Source organism: Catharus ustulatus, chromosome 18, assembly GCF_009819885.2.
Source record: "Catharus ustulatus isolate bCatUst1 chromosome 18, bCatUst1.pri.v2, whole genome shotgun sequence".
NCBI classification, from domain to species: domain Eukaryota; kingdom Metazoa; phylum Chordata; class Aves; order Passeriformes; family Turdidae; genus Catharus; species Catharus ustulatus.
In genome coordinates this window covers 12344585-12372161 of record NC_046238.1, presented here as the reverse complement: position 1 = coordinate 12372161, position 27577 = coordinate 12344585, and the positions used below count along the sequence as shown (strand labels likewise).

The 27577-nt window shown below is 58.4% G+C and overlaps 3 protein-coding genes across 7 annotated transcripts in view; 2 read left to right on the top strand and 1 right to left on the bottom strand.

The window, feature by feature from the left end:
* The first annotated feature begins 578 nt into the window (after positions 1-578).
* On the top strand, positions 579-4614 carry WSB2 (WD repeat and SOCS box containing 2). Of its 2 annotated transcripts, none has more exons than XM_033076057.1 (9): positions 579-641; positions 738-909; positions 1674-1906; positions 2024-2155; positions 2435-2535; positions 2725-2897; positions 3229-3342; positions 3671-3778; positions 3983-4614. In XM_033076057.1, exons 1-9 carry the CDS (start codon positions 626-628, stop codon positions 4143-4145), a joined length of 1212 nt encoding a protein of 403 aa, XP_032931948.1. In that variant the 5' UTR covers positions 579-625; the 3' UTR covers positions 4146-4614. The 2 variants fall into 2 exon arrangements, with proteins under 2 accessions (XP_032931948.1, XP_032931947.1); XM_033076056.1 differs by having other exon boundaries at positions 1671-1906.
* A 401-nt stretch (positions 4615-5015) lies between these two features.
* RFC5 (replication factor C subunit 5) lies at positions 5016-7515 on the bottom strand. Of its 2 annotated transcripts, XM_033076059.1 has the most exons (11): positions 7425-7514; positions 7256-7320; positions 6991-7127; positions 6792-6871; positions 6509-6582; positions 6213-6372; positions 6042-6123; positions 5833-5962; positions 5572-5649; positions 5433-5487; positions 5016-5295 (listed from the first exon to the last, which is right to left on the bottom strand). In XM_033076059.1, the coding sequence occupies exons 1-11, from the start codon at positions 7454-7456 to the stop codon at positions 5199-5201; spliced, it is 990 nt and encodes a 329-aa protein (XP_032931950.1). In that variant the 5' UTR covers positions 7457-7514; the 3' UTR covers positions 5016-5198. The 2 variants fall into 2 exon arrangements, with proteins under 2 accessions (XP_032931950.1, XP_032931949.1); XM_033076058.1 differs by having other exon boundaries at positions 5433-5649; positions 7425-7515.
* Positions 7516-11565: 4050 nt separating this feature from the next.
* The window catches only part of KSR2 (kinase suppressor of ras 2), a 78886-nt gene continuing 62874 nt past the window's right edge, over positions 11566-27577 (top strand). For all 3 annotated transcript variants that reach the window (XM_033075749.1, XM_033075747.1, XM_033075748.1), the window contains exons 1-4: positions 11566-11753; positions 17977-18117; positions 18585-18735; positions 25800-26298. In XM_033075749.1, the coding sequence (XP_032931640.1) occupies positions 11577-11753; positions 17977-18117; positions 18585-18735; positions 25800-26298 (968 nt within the window). In that variant the 5' untranslated portion in view covers positions 11566-11576. The remainder of the gene's footprint in view (positions 11754-17976; positions 18118-18584; positions 18736-25799; positions 26299-27577) is intronic.

Below are 27577 nucleotides of genomic sequence, written 5' to 3'. Positions count from 1 at the left end.
TGCCTGGGAGTGTCACCCTGTGGGTCCTGGGGGTGTCACTGCCAGGTGGTGTCACCCTGTGGGTCCTGGGGGTGTCACTGCCGGGGGGTGTCACCCTGTGGGTCCTGCGGGTGTCACTGCCCCGGGGTGTTACCCTGTGGGTCTTGGGGGTGTCACCGCCGGGAGGTGTCCCCGTGAGGCTGCTGGGGAGTGTCACTGCCAGGGGGTGTCACCCTGTGGGTCCTGGTGGTATCACTGCCGGGAGGTGCCTCCGTGGGGGTGCTGGGGAGTGTCACAATCGAGGGGTGTCCCGGTGTGGGGTCCCTGAGGGGGTCAGTGCCGGGTGGGGGCAGGCCCGGTGCCCGCCATTTCCCCCTCAGGGAGGCTGTTCCCGTCCCTCTCCCGCGCCATCCCGGCGCTGCCCCCTCCCTCTCCCGCCCCATCCCGTCCCTCTCCCGCCCCATCCCGGTGCTCCCCTGTCCCTCTCCCGCCCATCCCCGCCCTCCCCGGTCGGGGGCGGTGCCGGTGGTGGCGGGGCCGGAGGAGGTGGCTCCGGGTCCCCTCCCCTCCCCGCGCCGCCGCTTCCGCCGCCGCCGCCGCCCTGGGCCGGGCGGGCCCGGCGGGGCCGAGAGGCGGCGGGGCCACCATGAAGCCGAGCGGAGGTGAGCGGGAGCCGGGCAGGGACCCGGAGGGGCTGGGGATGTGAGGGGTGACCGGGGTTTGGGGGCTCTGTGGGTAACGGAGCCGTCCTGCCGCAGAGGAGCCGGTGCTGCTGGCGGAGCTGAAGCCGGGCCGGCCCCAGCGCTACGATTGGAAATCCAGCTGCGAGACCTGGAGCGTCGCCTTTTCCCCCGACGGGGCCTGGTTCGCCTGGTCCCAGGGACACTGCGTGGTCAAGCTGATCCCCTGGCCGCTGGGGGAGGCCGAGCTGTGAGTGCAGAGTCACGGAATGGTTTGGGTGGGAAGGGACCTTAAAGCTCATCCAGTGCCACCCCTGCCATGGCAAGGACACCTTCCACTGTCCCAGGCTGCTCCAACCCAAATCTCCAACCTGGCCTTGGACACTCCCAGGGATTCAGGGGTAGCCACAGCTGCTCTGGGCACCCTGTGCCAGGCCCTCTTCACTCTCCCAGGGAACAATTCCTTTCCAATATCCCATCCATCCCTGCCCTCTGGCAGTGGGAAGCCATTCCCTGTGTCCTGGCACTCCATTCCTTGTCCCAAGTCCCTCTTCAGCTCTCTTGGAGCCTCTTGAGGCTCTGGAAGGGGCTCTGAGCTGTCCTTGGATCCTTCTCTTCTCCAGGTGAGCACCCCCAGCTCCCGGAGCATGGGGGCTCCAGCCCTGGGAGCATCTCCTCTGGACTCACTCCAGCAGCTCCATGTCCCGATTTTGGGGACCCCAGGGCCAGGGACAGCTCTGCAGTGAGCTGTCACCTGGGCAGGGCAGAGGGGCAGAATTCTCTCTCCCCTGCTTCTCATGTTCAGGATCAGCTCAGGGTGTTTCTGAGCTGGGGCATGGCCAGCCTTCACCCACCAGCACCAAAGTCCCCCAGTGCTGCTCTCCATCCATTCATTCCTGGCTTGGACTGATGCCAGGGGCTACCCAGTGTGGGGTGAAGACGGAGATGGTGCATGGAGCTGGGGCAGGTGGTAACGGGGTGAACACTCCACCCATCCCTGTCTCCCTCCAGCAGCTGCAAAACCTCAGAGCGCAAGAGCCGGGGCGGCAAAGCAGAGACCTGGAGCCGTGGGGCAGCCAAGGAGAAGACTCTGGAGTGTGGGCAGATCGTCTGGGGCCTGGCCTTCAGTGCCTGGCCAGCAGCTGAGGATGGGAACACAGATCCTGCCTGTGCTATGGGGCTTCCCTGCCTGGTCCTGGCCACTGGGCTCAATGATGGGCAGATCAAGGTGTGGGAGGTGCAGACAGGTGAGCAGGAGGTCCCATCTCCCTCCTTCCCCAATACCTGTCCCAAGCGAGGCTGCACGAAGGGCTCTGCCTCATTCCCCGTGGATGGATGGCACTGAGCAGGGCTCCTCTCCACAGGGCACCTCCTCTTCAGCCTCTTGGGACACCAGGATGTCGTCAGGGACCTGAGCTTTGCTCCCAATGGAAGCCCCATCCTCGTGTCAGCCTCGCGGGACAAGACCTTGCGCGTGTGGGACCTGAGCAGGGATGGTAGGAACATGCAGGGATATCCCTGTGCTGGGTCAGGGAAAGGGGAGAAACCTCGGGAGGGAAGATGGTGGGAGAGGACCTTTGGGGACAGTATTTGAGGCAGAAGGGGACAGTCCTGTGAGAGGGAACAGAGTGTAAGCTGGGAGATGTGGGAGGGCATTGCCTTGGGATTTACCCAGGGAATCCCCAGCCCAGTGTGAATTCCCACTGGGGAAATGAAAGGGGGGCAGAGCCAGGAGGTCCTTTTCCCCTCTGGTGACACATTTCTGCTGTCCCCAGGGCGGCAGGTCCAGGTGCTGTCAGGCCACGTGCAGTGGGTCTATTGCTGCTCCATCTCCCCAGACTGCAGCATGCTCTGCTCTGCTGCTGGTGAGAAGTCGGTGAGTCCTGCAGGATGGGAGCCATCCCTGTGCCTGCTGAATCCAGCCCTCTGTATGCCCAGAAATCCCCCTGGGAGAAGGGCCAGGCCATCCTGCCCTGGCTCCTCAGGAGCTGGAATTTGGGAGCAGAGCCCACATGGTTTAAACCTTGGGATGCTCCCAGCCTGATCCCCTGCCCAAATCCCACAGGCCCTGCTGTGGAGCATGAGATCCTACACACTCATCCGGAAGCTGGAGGGCCACCAGAGCAGCGTGGTGTCCTGTGACTTCTCCCCGGACTCTGCGCTCCTTGTCACCGCTTCCTACGACGCCTGTGTCATCATGTGGGACCCCTACACCGGGGAGCAGCTCAGGACACTGCGGTACAGATCTCAGAGGGGACAGAGCAATGCCAGGGAGGTTGTTAGGGCTGGATGTGGCTTTCCCAGCTGGATGGGCACAGCCACCATCTCTCTACACTGTGGTATGAGCCATGGGGACACTGTGGGACAGACAGGACAGAGCAATGCCAGGGAGGTTTCTAGGGCTGGATGTGGCTTTCCTTTCTCGCTGGGCTCAATCATCACCACTCCTCTGCTTCCAGAGGTGGTATAAGGGTCTGGCTTGCCAAGTTTGGCAGCTCTGCCAGCCTCAGCTGGGGAAGGGGCTGGTGGCAGCTCAGAGCTGACACTGAGATGTTGTTCCCACCCACAGCCACGTCCCGTTGTACTCTGTGCTAGATTCCAGCAGTGAAATCCACACCAGCTCCCTGCGCTCCGTCTGCTTCTCCCCCGAGGGGCTCTACCTGGCCACTGTGGCAGATGACAGGTGAGTGAACCCCTGTGGGGACCCACAGAGAGGCCCAGGAGAAGACCAGAATAAACCAAGAGCTCAGGAGGTGGGGAATGAATGTGCCAGGTCCCCACCAATTCCTGGAATAAGTGGAAAGGTCAGGCCTGTGGGAGCACCATGGTCAGGGCCCTGTCACCGTGAGCTGAGGTCCACATCCTGCTGTGCCACCCTCAGTACCCTCAGGGACAGTCCTCCCTGAGACACTCCCATGGGAAGCAAATCCTTCTTTGTGTGTCTTCAGGTGATGGCAGAGGCTTTATTTTGGCAATAGGCACTGAATTGTGTCCTCTCCCTTTCTCCACAGGCTCCTGAGGATCTGGGCCTTGGAGCTGCGGTCCCCTGTGGCCTTTGCCCCCATGACCAACGGTCTGTGCTGCATGTACTTCCCACATGGAGGATTTATTGCCACAGGGTGAGTAAACAGGAGAAGAGGGTGGAGAAACACAGAGCTGCTTCTTTCTCCTACAGCTCAGCAAATTCTGGGCTTCCCTTGGGATACTTTTCCTAGGCTGGGGAGGGAACACATGCTGCTGGCAGGCTTGGGAATGTTTGGGGGCAGTTGGAATTCGTTGTGTCCCTGTGCCCTGTGCTCAGGGTTGTTTGGATCCCATTGCAGGACCAGAGATGGCCACGTCCAGTTCTGGACAGCCCCGAGGGTCCTCTCGTCACTCAAGCACTTGTGCCGCAAAGCCCTGCGCACCTTCCTCACAACCTACCAGGTGCTGGCGCTGCCCATTCCCAGGAAGCTGAAGGAATTCCTCACTTACCGGACTTTTTAAGGCAGCAGGGAGAGCAGAGGCACAGAGGTGAGCCCTGGGGCTCGGCCCGGGCAGGCAGCACCGCAGGGACGCCGAGCTGTGAGCCAGGAGCGTTGCTGCTCCCGCGGTTTTGGGGCTGTGGAGGGCTTCTTTTAGTGTCATAATACAAAAACCCAGCAAAATCCCGTGCAGAGGGCAAGGGGCAGAGCTGTGGTGGCCCTGCAGGGGACACAGGTTCCCCCTGTCCCCTGCTGGGGTTGGGTCAGGTGCTTCTGCTTCCAAGTGCAATGGTGTGGGATGACGGTGGAACAGCTGCTGTGGGAGCAGAGCTGTTGTCACCTGCACAAATATGGGGCTAACCCCCCCCAAAACACCCACCTGGGAATGTCCCTCCATCCCAGTGGAGTGTGGGCTCTGCTGCTGTCCCAGTGTGGGCAGGAGCAGGACAAGCCCAAGCAGGTCTCAACAAATAAAAATTGATTCCTCATGATTTCCCTCCTGGCTTGTTCAGGTGACCTGGGAGTGCCTGGCACCGCCCTGGCTGCCAGGGAGGATGGCAGAGGTGTCCACCTGTGGGAAGAGGTGGCTTTACTCCACCCCCTGCTCTCATTCTTCTGTTGTTTTCTCTCCATGCTAGAGTGTGGCACTCTATCAGCCAAATTGCCAGACATGCTGAGCATGCAGCAGTGTTTTGTTTGTCCCCATCCTCCAGCTTAGCTGGTGGCTGGAGCAACAGCACATTCCCTGTGTGCTGGCAGGCTTTGTGGAGGGAATTCTCCAAATGTCCCCAGGATGTTTTTTTTCCCCTGGGAACAGCTAAACACAAAGCTGATGCTTCCCTAACCCCCCACCTCCCTTCAGGAGGGAAAAGCAAGGACCAGTGCGACCTGCTGGGCTTTGGAGGCACCTGTATTTTCCCATGGAGCTTGGGAATAATGCTACCTTTTAATAACCTTTTTAGCCTGCCTGTGCACCCAAGGCTTCCAAAAAGCAACTGGGAAGCTGCATGGAACAGCTCCAGGCATGGGGCTGATGGTCCTTCCCAAATCCAGCAGCAGATCCACCTGGCAGGACTCAGGCTTCAGCCACCACCAGGTCCCTGGTGACCTGGAAGGCGGCGATGAGGGAGCTCAGCTGGATCTTCTCGCTGGTGCCAGCAGCCAGGCGATACCTGGAGAGGGGCCAAGGGCAGCTTTGGAGGTTTCTACCACTGTGGGTGCCCCCCAAAGACATGGGCTGTGTGCCAACAGTGCTCAGCAACCACCAGGAGCCACCCCAGGGTCCCCACAGTGGGGGAGTGACACTTACTCGATGTCTGCCAGCTTGATCAGCAGCTGCATGCGGATGGAGGGGGGGAAGTCCACTGCGGAGAGAAGGAAACACTCGGTGAGGGCCAGGGGCAAGTGTGACCTCTCCAGGATCATCCAGAGCCAGACCCTGTCCCCACCTCTGTGCACAAAGAGATGGATCTCAGTGAGGATGTCCTGCAGGGCCAGACCTTTCAGCGCCTTCAGCTCTGTGATTTCTGGGATGAGAGTGAGTCAAGGCCTTGCTTCCAGGTGTTTTCCTGCCAGATCCTGCTCCTCATTTCTGCAGCAACCCCAAGAGCCTCCCCAGCAAGCAGCACCTGCCCCAGACAGAGATCAGAGATCCCTGGGAAAGAGCAGGATTTATCCCAGCTGTGAATAACCCCCAGGGCAAAGGATACTGCGGTAGGCAGTGGAAAAATCCTGGTTCAGCATCCAGTCGAGGATGTTGGCGATGTCAGACTTGAGGGGATGTCCCGTACAGGTGTACACATTCTCCTCTGTCACCTTCCCAAAGGCCATGGAGGTGCTCTGAGGAAGGGGAGGGAACAGGAAGGATGAAGAGGCCCCTCCAGCTCAGCTGGCCAGGGGCTGATGGCCACAGTCCCACCTGCAAGATATTGAGGGCCCTGCGCATGTCCCCGCTCGAGAGCGTCACCAGAGCCTTCATCCCGTCCTCGGTCACATCCACCCTGCAAAGTGGAACCGTGGGAATCCAACCTGCTGCTGCTCCCTGGCAGGGAATGGGGACAGAGGGGGCGTGGAGGGATCCCCCACTCACCCCTCCTCCTGGATGACGTGCTGCAGCCGCGGCACCATCAGCTCTGGGGTCAGGGGGCCAAAGCGGAAGCGGGTGCAGCGGGACTGCAGGGCGGGAATGATCTTGGAGAGGTAGTTGCAGATGAGGCAAAACCGAGTGTTTTCTGTGAACTTCTCAATCACTGCAAAAAGTGGGGAGGGGGGGAGGGTCCTTGGCTGCTGCCTCGTCCTGATTCCCACGCTGTGCTGGGCTGGATGAGGCTGATGGCCACCCCCAGTGTGGGATTCCCATGGTCTGGGATTCCCAGTGCCCCTCACCTCTCCTCAGGGCGTTCTGAGCATCCTGCGTCATGGCATCAGCTTCATCCAGGATGACAAGCTTGAAGCCTTTCCTAGGAAAAGGGTGGGCTTGGTGCTGGAGAAGGAGGAGCTGGGATGTTTGCTCCCAGTCTGACTCCTGGGAAGCCCTTCTTGCATCCTCAACCTTCCTGCTTGCTGGGCACGTTCCCACCCTCCCTGGGACCTCCCAAATCCCATTCCCAATCTAAGTGCCAGGGCAGGAGGGTGCCAAAGAGATGGGAAGCACAGACTCATCACATACTTAAAGATGGTCCTGGTGCTGGCAAAGCTCAGGATGGGCCCTCGGACAATGTCGATGCCCCGGTCATCGGAGGCGTTGAGCTGGAAGGGAATGGTGTGGATCAGTACCCCTGCATCCCATCCCAACCTTTCTCCTTCTCATGTTGTCCCATCCCATCCGCATCCCCATCCCCACCCCACCCCGCCGTGTTCCCGCTCACCTCCAGCACCATGGAGCCGAACTCCCGCTCCCGGTACAGCTGCCTGGCACAGGCCAGGATGGTGGATGTCTTCCCGGTGCCGGGCGGCCCATAGAGGAGCAGATGAGGGAGCCGGTCCTCGCTGATGAAGCGCTGCACTGCGGGATAACGGGATGATAACGGGCTAACAGCGGGATAACGGGATGATAACGGGATAACAGCGGGATAACGGGGCTGGGGGACACCCGTGACCGGCGGGCAGGTCAGCGCGGGTGGGGTTAATTACCGGTGCTGAGGATGTCCCGGTGAGACACCAGCTCGGACAGCGCCTGCGGACGGTACTTCTCCACCCTGCAGCGGGGAAGGAGAAGAGCGAGGAGTCAGCCCCGGGGCAGCTCCCGCCGCGTTATCCCGGTATCCCGGTATCCCTCCATCCCCCCCGCTCCCGGCCGTACCACGGCAGGTTCGCGCTGCCCGCCGGCGCCATGTTGGGAAGTCTCGCGAGAGCTCCGCCGAGCGCGCGAGAGCGGCGGGGCGGGGCTGAGGGGCCCGGGCGGCTCCTGTGGAGCGGGACAATCCCGGCCCCTCCCAGCGCATCCCGGGGTGGCCGCTGCTCCTCGGGTACCTGTGCCAGGGCCTGCCCACCCTCCCAGGGAACAATTCCTTCCCAATGTCCCATCCAGCCCTGCCCTCTGGCAGTGGGAAGCCATTCCCTGTGTCCTGTCCCTCCATCCCTTGTCCCCAGTCCCTCTCCAGCTCTCCTGGAGTCCCCTCAGGCTCTGCAAGGGGCTCTGAGCTCTCCCTGGAGCCTTCTCTTCTCCAGGTGAGCCCCCCCAGCTCTCCCAGCCTTGTTCCAACCCCGGGAGCATCTCTGGATCCTCTGGACACTGAGGAGCACTCCCTGCTTTTGGTTTTCATCCCATTATTGCCAAGGGATCCCCAGTTCCCACTGGGATCTCACCTTTGTGGACAGGGACAATCCCCCTCCCTGCTGCTGTCCCTACCCATGCAGAATGAGCTGACCTTTAAGGTCCGTTCCCACCCATCCCATTCCGTGATTTTGCGGCTGTGGGAAGAGCACGGCGCTGATGTTCACCACAGCAGGATGGTGCTGGTGATCCTGGGGAAATCAGGGCAGCAGGAATTGCTGGGTCAAGGCTGTGAGCAAGGTTTTGGGAAAGCACAGTGCCCCTGCCCTTGGAAAGCCCTTGGGATGAGAGGGGCACCTTTGGGTGCAGGGATACTCAAGGAAAGGAGATCTGGGATCCTCCCAGTGCGAGAGGAGCAGCAAACTCCAGAGGTGATGCCAGAGCAAAGCACCTTTATCCCTGTCCCTGCTGCTGCCCAGTGTTTCCAGAAAACCCCTGGAGCCTCCTTTAGAGAAGGAGCTTAGAGGGGAGAATTAGCCCAGGCTGCTGGGATGATGCTCTGGTGCTGCTCTGATCCCAGAAAGGAAAGCAGGTGGGAGTGAGAGGTGCTGGCTTGGAAAACACAGGTGGAGTGAGGATGGGAAGCAATCCATTGGGAAGTAGAGGTGCAGGGCAGGCAAAAAAATCCCTTTGCTGACAAGGGAAGTGAAAAAACATCATGAGCTTTAGTCTGGATCCTATAAAAACCCAACAATCTGCTCGAGGGCAGCTGCTCTCCTGGTTTTTTTCGCCCCATTTTCCCCCTGCAGCCCCATAAAGGAGAGCAGGAGCTGGAAGCTGAGGTCAGCAGGCTCAGCCGTCCCTCTGGGCGCGTGACAGCCATGACAGATGGCCCTTCCCTTCGGAGCCTCCAGGTCCTTCCCGGGCACCTGGGAACAGCCGCGAGCTGGGATTTTCCTGCACATCCTGCATCCAGAGCTGCTGCTCTCCCTGCCTTTGCCTGGGGCAGGCTCTTGTCCTCCTAAACGGATTTATCCAGGCGTTTTCTCTATCATTAATAAATCCTGAGCTCCGGAGCAGGGAAAATCTTTGGGATGTTATTTAATAGGGTTAAACTTATGGGTACATCCCCTGGGATGGCTCTGATTTCCCTCTTGAGGGGGCAGAGGTGATGGTAACAGAGGTGATGATGACAGTGTTGATGGAACAGGAATGATGGGACAGATGTGACGGTGACAGTGCTGATGGAACAGGAATGGTGGTGATGGAGATCAGGAGACAGATGATGGGGCAGGCATGATGGTGACAGAGGGGGTGACAGGAGTGACAGGACAGGGATGATAGGACAGAGGTGGTGGTGACAGGTGATGACAGGTGATGGGATGGAGGTGATGGTGACAGGGTTGAAGGGACAGGGGTGATGGTGGCAGGGATGATAGAACAGAGGTGATGGGATGGAGGCTAACTAAGTGCTCCCTGAGAGCTGAAATCCAAGGGATCCTCCCGCCCCATGTGGAGCTGAAGAAGTTCTTTGCCATAAAAATAACCAAGAAGTCCCAGTGCTGATATCCAAAGGCTCCTGTGGAGGAGTTCACCCTGAGCTGGAGCAATGAACCCTCTTGGGGTGATTTTGGGGGAATTTGGTGGGAAAACCCTGGTGTGGTTTCCCAGGGTGCGCAATGCCAGAGCATTCCCCATCCCCTCCCAGCAGGATGTTGTACCTGGAAGAACACCTTTGGAACTGAGGGAACATTAACCCAGTTTAGAGAGGCTGAGTTGCTCCAAACTGTTTTCTCATGGGGAAAACCAACAGAAGTAAATTAAAACATTACCAGATATTTTTATATGGACTGGTTGTGCCATTCCCACTGTCTGAAATGTTCATCCACTTCTCAGACCATGGCCAGCTCCAAGCATGGGAGCTATCCCACACACTGCTGTAGGGTTTTTGGGAAGCATGAGGTTTGGTGAACACCCAAAATCCCTGCAGCTCTGCTGCTGTAGGCTTTTGAGATGGGTGTTTTTATCCCAGTGGAGTCTCCCTGCTTGCAATTTATTTTATATTTCCCTTCCCTTCCCATTCCTGATGTCATTTCCCACCCTGGGGGTCCCTCTGAGCTCCCCTCACAGCCAGCCTTGGGGACAGGGCAGAAAAGGGACATCCCATCTCGGGGATGAGCCTGGAGATTAAAAGTCCTGATTTGAAAAAAAAGCAAAATCAGCCATATCCCAAGTCGGAGGGAGGCAACTGCTGCGAGCACAGATAAAGCTGTTGGGAATTTGGCTGAGAGGGACTGAGATGGGGATGCCAGCTGGGAATAAAGTCACATATCCAGAGACAGGGAGGTCATAGTGAGGACACTGTGCCTGGAGCAGGTGAAAGGTCTGGGAGCATCATCCTGGCTCCATCTCTCCGGGATAATTCCTGAGTGTTGGCCAGACTTGGCCCCCATTGTCCCAAGACCAGGAATCCCCATTGCCCCAGACCCTCCAATGCCCTCCCCAATGCCCCAGATCCCCCCCATTGTTTCAGACCTTCCCATTTCCCCAGAGCCCCCCATTTCCATTCCCCATCAGGCCCTGTGCTGCCCTATTCCCCCCATTATCTCAGGTCCCCACATTCCCCAGCCCCCCATTATCCCCCCAGTGCTCAAGCCCCTCTACCCCCCATTTCCAACCCCCTTAATTTCCCCAGGTTCCCAATGTCCAAGCCCCCCCTTCCTCATTGATGCCCCATTTCCCCAGCCCCCCATTTCATGCAGCCTCCCCCACTTCACTCCTGGTGCTCCCCTCCTGTCCCATTCCCGGGGGTCAGAGGGATTGGGATGAGCAGGGAAAGGACTTCAGGGGTGGGAGGGATGGTTGGGAATGGATGGGGATGGAGAATTCTTATGAGGATGGGGAGGTGTGGGGATAGGGGGATGGGGGCTAAGGGGGCGGTGATGAGGACAGAGAGATGTGGGGGGTTGTGGGGTGGATGGGGATTGGGATGGGTGGTGATGAGAATGGGGGGGTGTGTGTGAGTGGGGAGGATGGGGATGGCAGGATGGGGATGGGGTAATGGGATTGAGGTGATGAGGATGGAGGTGTCGATAAAATAGGGGGGATATTGATGGTTATGTGGGGGGGGAGATGAAGATGGGGGTGTTGATAAGGTTGAGGGGAGTGTTGAAGATGATGTGGGGGAGATGAGGATGGGGGTGTTGATAAGGTTGAGGGGGATGTTGAAGATGATGTAGGGGTGATGATGAGGATGGGATGATGAGGATGGAGGTGTTGATAAGGTTGAGAGGGGTGTTGAAGATGATGTGGGGGTGATGATAAGGATGGGGGTGTTGATGATGATGTGGGGGTGATGATGAGGATGGCGATGTGCGGCTGTGGGGGTGATGATGAGGATGGCGATGTGCGGCTGTGGGGGCGATGCGGACGCCGCGGAGCTGCCTTGGCCGGGGGTGCCGGGCCGGGGGTGTGCGGGGGTTCCCGCGCGGAGCGGCGCGCAGCGAGCGCGGCCCCGCGGAGCCGGAGCGCGCCGCCCCCGCCCCCGCCCCGCCGCGCCCGGGGGGGGGTAGCGGCGGCGGCGCCGCGCTGACGGCTCGGTGGGCACCGCGATGCTGCGGGCCGCGGCCGAGCGGGGCTGAGCGGCGGCGGGGGCCGGCGAGCGGAGCCCAGGGAAGGGGGGGCCGCGGCGGCGGGCGGAGGGGAGGGCGGGCGGGCGGGGGGGGGGGGCGGCGAGCGATGGATGAGGACAACATGACGAGGAGCGAGGAGCAGGAGCTGAGTCTGCAGAAGGCGCTGCAGCAGTGCGAGCTGGTCCAGAACATGATCGACATCAGCATCTCCAACCTGGAGGGGCTCCGCACCAAGTGCGCCGCCTCCAACGACCTCACGCAGAAGGAGATCCGCACCCTGGAGGTACGGGCCCGCCGACCCCCCCAACATCAACACCCCCCATCAGTCTCCCCCCCAACCCCCCCGGGCCGCGGCGGGTTCCCCCGCGGCGCTGCGGTGCGCCCGAGTGAGGCTGCGCGCTCTGCAGGTGGCCCCGAGGTGGGTCCGGGACCACCGAACCCTCCTGCCGGGAGACCCTCTGGGGGGGCCCGGCCCCGGCCGCAGCCCCCGGTATCCTCCCGGTATCCCCCGGTATCCCCCGGCATCCCCCGGCCCGGCCGCGTCCCTCTCCCGGCTTCCACTGCCCGGCAGGCGGCATCCCCCGGCCCACCTGCATCCCCCGGCCCACCTGCATCCCTTCCCCCTTCCTGCATCCCCAGGCCCGGCCGCATCCCTTCCTCCAGGCTCCTGCTCCAGCCGGACTGCATCCCTTCTCCCAGGCTGCATCCCATGGGCCCACCTGCACCCCTGGTGCCTGCCTCCATCCCCCCAGCCTGGCTGCATCCCTCTCCCTGGACTCCAGCCCCTCGGCCCACCTGCATTCCTTGTGGCAGGCTGCATCCCACGGGCCTGCCTGCATCCCTTCCACCAGGCAGCATCCCCTCAGCCCACCTGCATCCCTTCCACAGGGCTGCATCCCCTGGGCCTGGCTGATTCCCCTTTCCGGAGCTGCATCCCCTCAGCCCACCTGAATCCCTTCCAGCAGGCTCCAGCTGTCCCAGCTGTCTGCATACCCCAGCCCACCTGCATCCCTTCTCCCCAGCCTGCATCCCCCTGTCCCACCTGCATCCCCCTGTCCCACCTGCATCCCCCCCGCCAGGAGCAGCCCCCCAGCCCGGCTGCCTCCTCCGCACTCCTGCCTCCATGGGGATGAGGCTCCCCTTGGAACACTCTGAGCCCCCACTGGGGTGAATTTACGGTTCAGTGGGAGGTCGGTGGGCTGGGATGGGCAGGGAACAGCCAGGGATTCCCAGGGCTGAGTGGGATCCCTGCAGCTGGCACAGAGTGAGGAGAAGCGAGGCCATGACCCTGGGGAGATGCCAGCGGGGCCGTGCTGGTGCTGTGGGGGCGGCTGACGCGGAGCTGGGGCTGAGGGTGGGGGGATTTCAGAGCCTGATCCCACTCAGGCCTTCCAGCTGGTCCTGCAGCCCCTCTGTGGGGCAGCTGCTGGTTCTGGACCATGACTGGAACACCCTGTCCTGCTTCTTTTTGCTCCAAAGTCCCTGAGTGCTGTGGGAACAACTGGGGCATCACCATGTCACTGCTGTGCCACTCGTGGGGAGAGCCCAGTTTTGGGCTCCCTGCTCTGCATCCCAACTTGTGCTCATCCTGCTGTCGCCTCCCCTTGATCCAAGCCCTGTCTCATCCCAACTTTCTGTGTGAGGGGCTGGGAGCTGTTGGTCCTGGGCCAGGAGAGTGGTAACAGTGGTTTTGGGGTGTGCTGTAGACTTTTTGGGATGCAGGCAGGCTCCAAATCCCCAGGAGAACCTGCCAGGAGGCGCAGGGCTCCGGGAGCTCATCCCACCTGGAGTGATGGCCTTGCTGAGGTCAGCACTGAGGATTCCCTGTCTATGCCCCACGGACATGGAGGGGAGCATGGGAACGTGGTGGAGCCATCCTGGTGGGATGCTCCTTCCCAGCATCCTGGTGCCACTGGAGCAGCCCAGCTGGGGCAGGATGAAGGGTTTGGAGGTTTTTTGGGGGGATGCCATCCTGGTGGGATGCTCCTTCCCAGCATCCTGGTGCCACTGGAGCAGCCCAGCTGGGGCAGGATGAAGGGTTTGGAGGTGGTCAGGGGGATGTTACCCTACAAATGCTCACAGGGAAGCACCTCTCCAGCCCCTATGGATCACTCAGTGCCAGCCACAGGGAGCCCTGGCACTGCCATCCCTAAAACACCCACAAACCAGGAGCTTGGCTGTTCCAGCCAAGGACATGTCTGCTGACACTCTGGTTGTTTTTCACCTCAAACCCAGGGTGATTCCCACAAGGGGAGTGAATCCAGGGCCAGATTCCCGATGCCAGCCCTGGACTGGCTCCTGCTGTTGTCCTGGGTTGCCACCGGCGTCAGCAGGAGTAGAGCTTGGCCCTGAGTCCCCAAGTCCCCGAGTCTCTGTGTCCCTGAGTCCCTGCTGCCACCACCATGTCCCAAGGACGTGACACAGATTCCGAGGCCTCGCTCGGCACCTCTTCCCTTCCCGCCTGGTGGCAGCAGAGCCGGGCTGGGCAGTGCCGTGCCACAGGGAGTGGTGACCTGGGATGGGGCACTGGGACGGCACTGTCAGCACGAGCCTGGAGCAAAACAGGACAATCCATGCATTTTTGGTTAATCTTCATAGGCTAAATCTTGATCTTGCTGGATTAATAGAAATTTTTCCTTTTTTTTTTTTTTTTTTCCTGTTGTTGTTGTTGTTTTGAGCCACCTTAAGGTAGATGTGAGCTCCCATCCTCCTGCATCCTGCCATGCAGTGTTTTTGGGATGGGTGCCACAGTTCCAGTGGCAATCCTTGGAGCTGGGAGGATTTTTGGGTCTTGCTTATGCCTTGGGACAGGTTCCAGTGGGAGCCAAGGCAGCAGGTGGGGTAAAACACCTGGAGTGGGAATCGAGACTGTTTTGCTTCTTATGGGGCAGCATCCAGAAGGAGCTGAGTGTTCATCCCTCAGCCCTGTCTGGGCTGTGGGGTTTTATCCCTGCCCCAAGTGTGGCAGTTGGGCTTTATGGCTCTAAATTTGGGATTGGGGTGTAAATATAGATAGGGGGTGCTGCATTCAGTGGAATTTGGAAACAGCAGAAGGAAAATCTGCTCGGGGCTGGGTGATATTCCCGACTGTCCCACAGCATCGTTCTGTCTGTGGGGTTAAACCCCATCCCAATGTCAAAATGTGGGTCAGGGCTCCCAGGAACCAGTGGATGGCTCCAAGGATAACCCCAAGATCAACACTTGCCTCTCCCTGAGCTGCCATGCTCCTGCCAGGAATGGGGAACTCTCCCAGGATACTTTTAGCTGGTGTGTGATGAGGATGGGAAGAGGCTCCAAGGAAAGAGCTGTGGCCATTCCCAAACATCCATGGGCTGTGGAGATGCTGTTCCAGCACTGGGATTTGCCCAGGGAAGCTATGGCTGGCCCTGGATCCCTGGAAGTGTCCAGAGCCAGGTTGGACAGGGCTTGGAGCACCCTGGGACAGTGGGAGGTGTCCCTGCCCATGGGGTAGAGCTGGATGAGCTTTAAGCTCCTTCCAACCCAAACCATTCCATGATTTTATGATTTTCACTGTCTGAACGTGTGGATTCTGTGGTGTCTCATACCACGGGTGAGCACAGTGCCCTTCTCCCTGAGCTGGATTCTCCCAGGAGGTTCGATGGAGACTTTTCAGCTCCTGTATTCCCAGCAAAATCCCCAGGGACCATTAACACGTCCCGAAATAAAGGATGCACAGAGCCAGAGACATCTCACAAGCCCAACAAGACCCTGGGAGACCTCTGAGAGAAAAACCAGAGCCGTGTCAGGGAATTCCCCAGCCCCAGGCAGCTCCAGGTGCCTGTGGAATAATGAGCCCCTTGGTGGGACCGCAGGCAGAGCCACTCTGGTCACGTTTCTTGTCATGGAAAAGGATAATTAGGGGTGCAGGAGAGAGAACCTCTCACCTCATGGCATGCAGGCATCCCACATGGATGTGCTGATCCAGCCGGGATGGGATGGGATGGGATGGGATGGGATGGGATGGGATGGGATGGGCATTCCCAGCTGCTCACCGGGTGCCAGATGAATGAACTTCCCCCTCCTGGATTTTCCGCCGCCTGTCCCGGTCTCCAGGCAGGGCCGGTGCCGTCGCCAGCTCGGCTGACGTCAAGGATCCCATTCCAGGGGGGAACAGCCGCCCTCTCGCTCCTTGGAGACCGGCTCGGAGCCTGCCGGGGCTGAGGGGAGCAGCCGTGCTGGGTTTGGGATGAGCCGAGGGAAATTCCTGCTCGGGCTGATGGGAAGGGTTGGGATTGGGAAATCCGGCTCCAGCCCCGGGTGATCCCAGCCCCTCGCCTTGCTGGGGTCACCCAAGGTCCTGTGGAGTGACGTGGAGTGGAACATCGCTCCTGTGCCAGCAGCCGCCCCCGGGGCAGCAGGGACGTTGTTTTCCGAGGAGCTGGGGGGTTCCAGGAGCTGCTGGATCCTCCAAAGGGAAGGGAATCCTCTCGCTTTCACTCCTTCACACCAGAGCATCGCTCCTGCCTTTCCCCCGGGCAGAGAAAGTACGGAAAGGCGCTGGAAAGGTGGCTAAACAACCCCAGCTCCACAGGAAAAGCTTTGGATCCCCTCCAGCAGCATCCCCAGCTGGACCAGCAGCAAATTCCAGCAGCAGGAAGAGGGGGGATCCGCGGGATTCCCACCCGTCTCCTTGTGCCCCCTGCCCGCTTCCAGGTGGGAAACTGAGGCACGGAGGAGCAGGGGGAGGTTGTGCCACAGCAGGAGCGCAGCATTTCCCACATTTTCTCCATCCCGGGGTGAGCGGGAGGCAGAGCGGCTCCGGAGCCGCGGGATGCGGGATGGGGCCGCCTGCGAGCCTCCCTTTCCAGCCCCACAAAACAATGAGGGCTGGTGGGGTTTAGAGGGGTTTGGCGGCTTCTTTTTACCTGGCTGGAGCAAATCCATGGACCAGAGCACCTGGGGGTCCCAGTGGGTTAAAAGTGACCCCTCCTGTCACTCAAGGGCTCTGTCGGGGTGAGTTTCCCTCACCTGGAAATGGAATTTCCTCCATTTACCCTCTCGTTCCCCATTCCCAGCTCCCCTCTGCATGATGGTGGTGGGAGCTGCTTTGTCCCCAGCTCCAGGACTCTGAATTTGGCACTGGTGATGCCGTGGTGGCTCGGAAATCACCTTTATTCCTTTTGGGAGAGGCAGAATGGAGAACAGGCTGGGGACAGCATGTGGGTTTTTAGGAATTTCTTTTCCTGGTGTTTTTCTGCAGTCGTGTACATGCAAGGGCAGCTTTTGGGAGACAGGAGCTGCCTCTGGGCTGATCCTTAAACCTTAGATTGTCTGTTTTGAGAGTGTTTTTCCGGGAAAATCTAGCCCTGGAAGTGGGGCAGGGCTCTGCAGAGCTGAGAGCTCCCTGCAGCCCCCAGGTCCGGCTTTGTTATTCCTGCCTCATTTTCGGGGGCTAATTTTCAGGAATTAATCTCTGACAGCCAGAGTCAGGATGGGGAGAAGTTGCCAGGGGGAACAACCCTGTCCCCATCTCCTGGCAGGGCCATCGCTCAGCTGGGGGGTGATTTTGGGGGTGGTGCCGACCCCTGTGGGCTTCACCAGCGGGCATCACGAGGGAAGGGAGCGGGAGAGACGGGAAAACTCCCAAATCCCACAGTGGGGTTCTCCCTTCATGTGTGTATCCCAAACCATCCCGTATTTTACCCGTCTATTTTTGGGGTGTGCAGGAGCACAGCACCATCTAGTGCTGCCGGCGCCGGGGAATCACCCAGCTGGAAAAGCAGGAGCAGGAAATCCCAGCAGCTCCCCAGCCCTGCTCTATATTCCCGGGAAAGGAGGGCAGGCGCTCAGCAGCTTTATTTTGGGAGCTGCTGGGCTGTGGCTGGGAACGGCTTCAGCCTCGGGGTAGGAGGATTTGGGGGATGATCCCAGCAGGGATGGGGCTACAAGGGAGCAGAGAGGGGAGATGGCTCTGGAGAGAGGGAGGGAGGAGGAAGATTTGGGTTGGTGAGGGAATAATGAAGAGAAAATGCCGCATTCCAGCCCTTGGGATGTGATGCTGTAGCTGTTCTCCTTGTAGGGGTTTTGTGGTGGGGAAAAAGGGGGAGTGTGGCTTTTGAGGGATGTTTGGGGGGTCTTTGGCATCAAAGAGAGGGGACTGTGTCCTTTAGGGGTCCCTTGGCTGGAAGTAAAAGTGGGAAAAGTGTCCTGTGGGATGGGGCAGTGTTTGTGGGAGAAGTGGTGCCTGTCCCCCTGTGAACCCTGTCCCCCCTGTTCCCCCTGTCCCCACTGTCCCTCCTGTCCCCCCAGGGACCTGCCAAGGGCTGTCCACCCCCTGAATGAGACCCCAGCACTGGGGTTGGGATGAAGGAGCTGCTAAAGGGATTTTTTTTGAGCAAAATTCCCTCTTGGACACCAAACCTCGATGCTCTTGACTGCAGGGGGATTTTGGGGCAGAGTTTTGAGCCTTGGGATGGGGCAGAGTGAGAGCTGAGCCCCAGCTGCCCATGGGGGATCCCATGAGGGTTTTCCCTTTTTTTTTCCAGAGCAAACTGGTGAAGTACTTCAGCAGGCAGCTGTCCTGCAAGAGGAAGGTGGCCCTGCAGGAGCGCAATGCCAAGCTGGAGGGCTTCCCCCAGCTCCTGCACTGGTTCCGCATCGTCGACATCCGCAAGGAGGTGATGGAGGTAAGGGCTGCCCATTCCCTCCTGGAAAGGGAAGGGGCTTTCCCCAGGGATCTGTGGCTTCTTGACCTCACCCCCCAGCCAGGACACCCCACTGCTGTCCCTCTGCAGTGGGGACATCCCCCATGTCCCCAGCAGTGTCCTCCTGCCACCTCTTGGGCTCCCAAAGGCAATCCCCGCTCCAGGGAAAAGGGAATTCTGTAATGCAGCTCATGGCCCTGCATGTTCCCAGTCAGGGATGGGTTTTCCTGGTGCTCCCAGATGTTGAACTGAAACTGTAGAAAAACTGGAAATAAAACTTGAATTCCTCCGGGTTTTCTTGGAGATTCATGTGGGAAATGGATGGTTTGGGTCCATGACCTAAAGAAAATGGATTCTCACTGGCATTCCCCGAGGTTTAGAGGATGCTCCAGGGTGGTTTATTCTTCCTTTCTCATTCCTGAGCCATTCCTGACGCATTCCTCCCTCAGGAAATCGCCCCTGGGCAGCTCAGCCTGGAGGATCTGCTGGACATGACCGATGACCAGGTCTGTGCCACCGTGGAGAAGTTTGGGGCCAACAGCGAGGAGTGTGCCCGGCTGAACGCGTCCCTGTCCTGCCTCCGCAGCGTCCACAAGTCTGGTGAGTGACCTCTGTCCCTCTGTCCCTCTGTCCCTCTGTCCCCCCAGGCTGGGTGGCACCACCCTGTTGCAGTGGCACTGGGGCTGTGGCTTTAATGCAGATGTTGGCAGAGCTCCTGCACCCCTGGGGCTGCCTGGGATCTCCTTCCCTGCAGGGAACATCTTGGAGCTGCACTGGGAGCAGCCCTGGGAAAAGGATTTGGGGGTGCTGGTGGGTGAGAGCTGGGACCCCAAAACCCTCCTACCCTGGGATGATCCCCTAGTGTGGGTCAGGAAAGGAGTGGGGGATGCTGCCCCTCTGCCCTGCCCAGCTGAGACCCCACCTGGGGAGCTGCCCCCAGCTCTGGGATCCCCAAAATGGAAGGACCTGGAGCTGCTGGAGTGAGACCAGACTGGAGCCCCTCTGCTCTGGAGCCAGGCTGGGAGAGCTGGGGGTGCTCACCTGGAGAAGGATCCACAGAGAGCTCAGAGCCCCTGACAGGGCCTAAAGGGGCTCCAGGAGAGCTGGAGAGGGACTGGGGACAAGGGATGGAGGGACAGGACACAGGGAATGGCTTCCCACTGCCAGAGGGCAGGGATGGATGGGTTATTGGGAAGGAATTGTTCCCTGGGAGGGTGGGCAGGCCCTGGCACAGGGTGCCCAGAGAAGCTGTGGCTGCCCCTGGATCCCTGGAAGGGCCCAAGGCCAGGTTGGAGATTTGGGTTGGAGCAGCCTGGGACAGTGGAAGGTGTCCTTGCCATGGCAGGGGTGGCACTAGATGAGGGCCCCTCCAAACCCAGGTCATTCCATGGCTCTTATAGTGTCCCCTGACCCCCCGTGCCTGCAGCAGCTCAGTCGGGAAGCTCAGAGCAAAGCTCTGACACCCGGCAGCTCCAGCATCGCTCCCTGGCTGGCTCAGAGCGGAGCCCCCCACTCCCAGTCCCCTTTCCGGGGAATGTCCCAGCCCCGGCGCTGCGTGTGCGGGTCCCGGTGCTGTGCGGTGCGGGCTGCGCGGCTCCCCGGCGGGTGGCAGCAGAGCTCCGCTGTTCCATCGCTGCACGGAGCCGCTCCGGCTGCAGCTCCGCCGGCACCGGGGCCGGAGCGGGGCCGGGGCAGCCTCTGCCCGGCGGGGGCTGCGCAGGGTCCGGCTATGCTGGTACCGTGTTTCAGCCGAGCCCTGATAGGTCCCAACAGCACCGCTTGGAAAAGATCCTTCTAGAGCGAGTCCACCCATTCCCCGGCACTGCCAGGGCCGCCACTGCCCCATGTCCCCCAGTGCCACATCCACACGGCTGTTACATCCCCCCTGCAGGGATGGGGACTCCAGCATTGCCCTGGACAGCTCTGCCAGTGCCTCAACACCTTTCCATGAAGGAATTTTCCCCAAATCCACCCTGAGCCTCCCCTGGCCCAGCCTGAGGCCGTTCCCTCTCCTCCTGTCCCTGTTCCCTGGGAGCAGAGCCCGACCCCCCCGGCTGTCCCCTCCTGTCAGGGAGTTGTGCAGAGCCACAAGGTCCCCGCTGAGGCTCCTTTTCTCCAGGCTGAGCCCCTTTCCAGCTCCCTCAGCCTCTCCTGGGGCTGCAGCCCCTTCCCCAGCTCTGTTCCCTTCCCTGGACATGCTCCAGCCCCTCTGACACACCCATCCCCATGGATGGCACCACAGAACAGGACACTGCCAGCACAGCGGGTGACTCTGGGGCAGCAGCAAACCCGGGATTAGGGGATCTCACACCCCTCTGCCTGGCTCCTGTCCCCTCTAGAGTGGCTCCTTCAGCACAGCTGCATCCCAGGGTTTGGGAGGCTGGGAATGAGCCCTGCTGGGTTTTCATCAGAGCTTTGCAGGTGTGCGACAGCCCTTGGGGACAGCAGGGGACAGTGCTGCTGATGTGACATGGTTTCAAAGAGGGGCAGCTTTGGGGGAACCAGCAGTGTCTCCAGAGCATGGAGTGTCCCAGAGAGGGATCCCAGCTCCTGCCTGAAGAGACCTTGACCACATCCACCAGTTCTGGCTGTTGGATCCTCTCCAGGCTTCCCACATGGGACAGAGTGGCAGTGCCACCCCGTGCTGGGGACAGTGACAGTGGGGCGAGGTGGGGCTGATGTTCCCTAGGGAGCATCCCCTCACTGCAGCCCCCTAAATCCAGCTCCCGCCCCTTCCCTTCGGCATTTCCAGTCCCTGCTGTTTGAGGCAGGGCGGCGGTGCTCCCTGGGAGCCCCGGCAAGGCTCTCAGCTGCTCTTTGTGTAAACACCTCTGACTTTTAAAGGCTGCTCCAGACAAATCCCACCCTGCCCGCTCGGCCCAGGGAATTCCCTGCTTTGGAAAATCCTCCTTGGCCTTTGGCTCGGCAGCTGCAGGGAGGTTTCTCTGGTTCCTCTGGAGTTTTCCGGATGGAGGAGATGGAAGCACCGGAGGTCTGTGGGATGCTGCTGCTCCATTTGCTCCCTAATGGGGCGGCTGATGGGGCTGCCAGCATTCCTGGTGCTCCATTGGATCCCGGCAGGAGAGAGCCAGCTGGGCGTGGAGTGTTTGTCTTTCCCGGTGCTCCATTTAACTCCATCCATCATCCCGGGCTGCTCTGTCCCTGCGGCAGTGCCGGGATTCTGCCGTGGCCATTCCTGCTCCGCCAGAGCTGCAGGATGGGGATCTCGGGAATGCCAGCTGCTGTGGGTCTGTGCCGTGCTGGACATGCATTGTCCCATGGATGACACAGCCTTGGGGACAGCGGGTGACAGGCAGAGCCCTGAGGCGTGCAGGAACTCCCAGGCAGTGGAGGAGACCAAATCCCTCTGAATTTCTGATGTCAGATGGGCTCCCTGTTCCCTGCCTCTGCCAAGCAAATGGCTGCATCCCAGGAATTCCCTCTCTTTTTATCCCCTGGGATGGCAGGAGCAGAGTCCCTGCTCCTCTCCTGGGAGCTGGGAACAGAGGGATTTCTGGCCAGGGAAGGGCGGGATGCTCCCTGGATCTCAGCCTTGGGCTGAGGGTGAGCTGATCATCCCACCCAGCAGGCCAGCTCCAGATCCCTACTGTCCAGGCAGCATCTTTTCATGGGCTGTGGGATTGGGATGAGCAGAGCAGCACTGCTGGAACCTTGGGAATGTCCCCCAGGCTGTTGGGGACCGAGCAGTGATGGGATTGTGGCTTTGGGGGTGCTGTGCTGCTTTTATCCATCCATCCATCCATCCATCCACTGCATTGCAAGGATTTTGAGCACTGGCTGGCTCCATGGCTCCATGACAGTGAGGCTGCCTGGAGTTTCTGGGATGGGGATAGAAGAGCATCCCAGGACAGCAGCACTGCTCTCTTTGGATGCAGAGTTGGGATTTTAAATCCATTGGGATGTGACAGGCTACCCCCAGATGCACCAACAGCCTCAGAAATGCCTTTAAATCTGTGTTTTACCTGCATTCTATCTCCTTATGAAGCAAGAGATTGTCCTCATCCTAAAAATGTAATTAATGAACAAGTTGCATCCTCCTTAAAAGCTGGAATTCCTTGGCAGGAGCCGCAGCGGCCAATTCCGAGACGCCAGGATTTGTATTCATAAAGCAGGAATGAGCTTCAGGTTTAACCTTCCCCATCCATCTTTATTTATTGAGTCATTAATTAGAAGCCTCTAATTTCCCAGGCTGCCCCTGTCTGGGCAAGGCTGTTCCATGGAGATGGATTTTGCCAGGATGGGCTTGGACAAGGAGGCACTTCCCAAGCTGAGCATCCTGGGGGCAGCAGGGAAAACCCTGGAGCATCCCATAAATCAGAGTGGCAAACCCACATGAACCCCTCTGCTTTGTGGTGTCAACAAGCCTGGACTGGCTTTTCCTTGGATGTGGATCCTTGGGAGTGGGGTTTTGTTATCAGAGCTGGATTAATTTGATATTAAATCTGAGTGGAGCAGCTCGAGGAGCTGATGGGGTGTGACTGCTGGGGATGTGTGGAGGTTATTAAGTGTCCTCCCGGGAAAAAGGAGCTGGAATGGAATCTTGATGAGCCCTGGGAAGGCTCAGGGTGGCTTGGGGACAGCGCAGGGTCAGGCAGGGTCGGGAGCAATGAGGGAAAAGCAGGAAAAATCCCAGTTTGGAGGGAATTTCAGAGCTTTGGTGGTGGTGTGGAGAGGAGGGAAGAGTTGACCCTTCCCAATATCCCCATGCTGGGTGATTCCACAGTCTGTCCTGGGACCGTGGGGCTTCCCAAAAACCCCCGGGCATTCCAAAATCTCCTGTTGGGTCACCTGTTGGGAAGGGAAGGAGCGCTCGGAGCATCCCGAGGAGCAGCTGGGATTCAGGGCTGCCTCGCCAGCTCCCATGGGAATATCCAATCATTCCCAGCTTTTATCTGAAAGGAAAACAAAGCAAACCTTGCTCGTTGTTGTTTGGAACAGGTGGGATTTTTCCATCTCTGGATCCACGAGCTGCACCCCAGTGCTGCTCCTCTTCCCAGGAGTTTGTTTTCCTGTTGGTTTTCGATGGAGCAGTTTGGGAAGAGTTTCCCTGATGAAATAGGGCAGAGGGAGGGGATTTATGAAATTAAATTCATCCAAAGGGAGCATCCAGAGGGACAGGAGAGGCGGCCCGTGGGACTGGGGGGCAGCTGTGACTGATACCCAAAACAATTCATATTTGGGATCGAAACAAAACAAGCAAGCTGTGAGGAGCAATCAGAGCACAAACGATACAGAGCGGATTTTCCCTCCGTGCCAGCTCTTCCCGAGGTTTTCCAGCTGGGAATTGGAGCTGGGAATCCGGAGGGAATGGGACGAGCAGACTTTGGAGCGAGAGGAGCTCTGGGATATTTTTGTTGGTGTTTTTTTTTTTCTCTTCATTCCCAGTTTAAAGTGATCCCATCAATGCCCGATCCCTGCCGCCTTCCTTCTGCAATTTAATTTTTCCGGCTGTTTTCAGCCCGGACCGGGGGTTGGTTTTATTTTAAATATTATTTAATTTCTGTTTTTACTCAGCTGGGACGCGGGGGGCGCAGGGAGATCATCACCCCATCTTCATTAACGCCGCTAATTAGCGCCGGCCGGCTCGGCCTTCTGCAAATCAGCGGCCAATGGGAAGAGCAGGATTTGCACTGGGGGGCGCTGATTTGTATACGCGGAGATTTTTCAGATGTTTTAAATTATTTTGATACATATTTTTATTATTCTGATTTTTACTTTCAATTATTTTTATTTATTCAGCGTTCTAATGAATTATTTTATTTTCACACATTTATAAGTTTTCTTTTATTTTAATTTCTTGTTTATTCTAATTCATTTTAAGTCATAACATTTTAACTTCTTCAATTTATTTTTACTTCTTATTCTTTCTAATTCATTTTAATTTATAACATTTTACTTTATACTTCTTATTCCTTTTTAAAATTATTATTCATTCTAATTAATTTTAATTTATATCATTTTACTTTATTTATACTTCTTAGTCCTTCTAATTATTTTGTTTTCTTTTCTAGAGATTTTAATTATTATTTTTACTTTATTTGTTCTGCTTTCTTTTTAATTTCAGTTAAATCATTTTAATTTAAAAACATTTTATAAATTCTAACTTATGATAATTAATGAAGTTTAATTCCTAAAAAAATATTTTATTTACTTTAATTTGTTATTCATTTTAATTTTTAAGATTTTTATAATATTTTCTCTTTTCATTCTTTTACTGATACATATTTTTTAACATTTTACAATTATTTGAGAATTGTTTATTGTTATTTTAAAAATATTTTACAATTATTTGGGAATTTTTGCTGTTAATTTTTCATATTTTACAATTATTTTGGCTTTTTTATATCCTTTATGTTGATGTTCTCCTCCAAAAAAAATGATTCCACCAAACAGCTCATGCCCCATCCTCCACCCCTTGACTCAAAGCTTGCTTTCAACCCAAACCTTTCATTTCCCAAACCTTTCCTTTTCCTCTGGAGCTGGAACTGAAACATTCCCGTGAAAAAGGAGAGGCTCCAATTCCAGCCCAAGCAGGGAGTGGGAAGGAGGCGCTGGGAAATGAAATTTGGGTTTTCTTTGATGGGAGCGATCAAGGGGCCCTGAACTGGGATCGAGGACCAGACTCCACCTGGATGATCCCTGGGATGCTCCAAAGGTGCTGCTGGGGCTCTCTGCTCCTGGGGGGATGGGTAATTAGGAGTTAATTACACTCATTACAGCCCCCTCGTTATGCAAACGGCACAAATGGGGGGTGAGATGGGGCAGCAGCCTGGCCAGGGAGGGGTGGCACTGTCCCAGGGGGATGTCACCATCCTAAAATGGTAGCGCTGGGGATGGTGGGGACATCTCCAGCCCTGGAAATTCCCGTGCTTGGATCGGTGAGGGCTCCACAGAGCTTCTCCAGTGAAGATGTGGGGGTCCCATCCCTGGAAGTGTCCCAGGCCAGGCTGGAGGGGCTGGGAGCAGCGTGGGACAGTGAAAGGTGTCCCTGCCATGGCAGGGGTGGCACTGGATGATCCAGGGGGAATCTCTGTGGTCTTCAGGCCACTCATCCCTCTGCTCTGGAGCCAGGCTGGGAGAGCTGGGGGTGCTCACCTGGAGAAGAGAAGGCTCCAGGGAGAGCTCAGAGCTCCTGCCAGGGCCTAAAGGGGCTCCAGGAGAGCTGGAGAGGGACTGGGGACAAGGGATGGAGGGACAGGACACAGGGAATGGCTTCCCACTGCCAGAGGGCAGGGATGGATGGGATATTGGGAAGGAATTGTTCCCTGGGAGGGTGGGCAGGCCCTGGCACAGGGTGCCCAGAGAAGCTGGGAGCAGTCTGGGACAGTGGAAGGCGTCTCTGCCCATGGAATGAGATGATCCCTAAGGTCCCTTCCCACCCAAACCATTCCAAGATTCTGTAACACAGAGAAGTTCCTTGCTGGGATGCAGTGCCAGGATAGAATCAATCATGGAACAGTTTGGGTGGGAAGGGACCTTTAGGGTCCTCTCCCTCCATGGACAAGGACACCTCCACTAAACCCAACGAGCCTCACCCAACCCTTAAACCCTTCCAGGGATGGGATCTTCAACACCTGCAGGGCTGAGCAGGGAGCTCCCCGCTTCTGCCCCGCCGCATGGCCGTGTCTCTGTGCTCTCTCCAGGCGGGAGCCTCTCCAAGCAGGACTGGACCATCCAGTGGCCGAGCACGGAGCCGGGCAAGGAGAACAGCCCTGGCTGCGCCCCGGAGCCGGGGCCCTGGGGCAGGACGCACCCGAGCCCCAAGGTACAGCCCAAGTGCGGGCAGCACCACTGCCACGCCGGCTCGTCCCACGGCCCCGCGTACACCCACGTGGACCGGCTGACCGTGGAGGGCCACCCGGGGCTGTGCCCGCCGCTGGAGTCCGGGCACCGCTCGCTGCCGCCGTCCCCCCGGCAGCGCCACGCCGCGCACACCCCCCCGCGCACCCCCAACATCGTCACCACCATGACCCCGCCGGGGACCCCGCCCGTGCGCCGCAGGAACAAACTGAAGCCCCCCGGGACCCCCCCGCCCTCCTCGCGGAAGCTGATCCACCTCATCCCGGGCTTCACGGCGCTGCACCGGAGCAAATCCCACGAGTTCCAGCTGGGGCACCGCGTGGATGAGGCGCACACCCCCAAGTAAGTGGTGCCCCCGGTGCTGGTGCGTGTTGGGGGCATGGACTCATCCCAGCGCCTTGGGAAAAGCGCATTTATCCCTAAATGTCCTGTCTTGTCTAGAGGTTTTGTGTGAAAATTCCTTTTTGCAGATCCTTGGGGATTTTGCGGGATGGTGTCGGTTCTGCTTCCCCCCCAACCTCATTTCGGGGTGCATGGCGAGCACCCAGCGGCTCCAGGATTGTTGGCTGGAAAAACTCCGACATGCGGGAATGTGGGATGGGAGGGCTGATTTTGGGATTTTCCAGCTGCTGCACGGGAATGGCCGCGAGAGCTGAGCGGGGGAGTGAGTGCACTCTGGAGAGAGATGGGAATAATCACCCTCCAGCTGAGAAGGGAACAGGGAATTGTGAATCCTTATGGAGAGGACGGTTTGTTTTCTGGAGACCCCTCGGGATCTTTCCTATCCCTGGCGGTGCTCGGAGCGCGCTCTCCGGGCTCTGCCCACATCCCCGCTCCTGCTCTGCGGCTCCGGTGCCGGCAGAGGCTGCTGCTGCGCAGGGAAAGGATTCTCCGGCACCGCTACATTCCCTCTCCATCCCTTTCCACCCCTTCTGGTGGCCCTGCTCGGAAAACCTTTCTCCTGCCGTGGCATGGGGTGGCAGAGGGGAGTGGTGGCCACTTTGGGACATCACCTCCTCTCCCTGGGGGAGTTTTGGCATGGAGCCGATCCGTGCTGGCTCCTAAAACAGGATCCCAGGACAAACTGCTCTTTTTGTCCCAAAATTTGGGGCTCTTGAGGGTAAAAGGGCCGTGCCAGAGTCCTGGGAAGAGTTGCCTGAGGACTGGAGGGAGCATGGATGCCCTGGCACAGCACAGACCCTCTGGCCTGTCCGTGATGTTTGGGCAAATCCAGCTGGGACATGACAGGGGTTAAATCACAGAGGTGCTCCCAGTGCCTGACCTGGAGCTCCCCTTGTTGGGGCAGAGGGAACCAGAGTGGGTTTGGGGGTGGCAGATGTGTCTGGTGGCCTCAGCCTGGCAGTGTCACTTGTCCCCTGGGCTGTGGCAGCCACCGTTGCACGAGCTGAGGGTGATCATCCACCCTCCTTTTCCTCTGAGCTGGCAGCTTTTGGTCTCCAAAGGCTTTTAGCTTTTGGAAACAAAGCCATTTCAGCTGGAAAATGCCTCCTGGAAGGCCACCCTCCCCCTCGTGCTTAGGGCCTGGAAAAAAGTGTTTGCTTTGTTTGATTTCCAGGGAGCACCCCCACATTCCCAGGGAGCTGCCACTCCCTTCTGCTTT

Bases quoted from the DNA above. Each gene is read 5' to 3' on its own strand.
- WSB2 (XM_033076056.1), top strand. The intron at 910-1,670 runs GTGAGTGCAGAG...GTCTCCCTCCAG, and splicing joins CCGCTGGGGGAGGCCGAGCT to CAGCTGCAAAACCTCAGAGC. The intron at 3,779-3,982 runs GTGAGTAAACAG...ATCCCATTGCAG, and splicing joins GGAGGATTTATTGCCACAGG to GACCAGAGATGGCCACGTCC.
- RFC5 (XM_033076058.1), bottom strand. From the start codon at position 7,456: ATGGCGCCGGCGGGCAGCGCGAACCTGCCGTG. The intron at 6,124-6,212 runs GTGAGTGGGGGA...TCCACTTTGCAG, and splicing joins CACGTCATCCAGGAGGAGGG to GGTGGATGTGACCGAGGACG. The intron at 5,963-6,041 runs GTGGGACTGTGG...CCCCTTCCTCAG, and splicing joins GGGCCCTCAATATCTTGCAG to AGCACCTCCATGGCCTTTGG.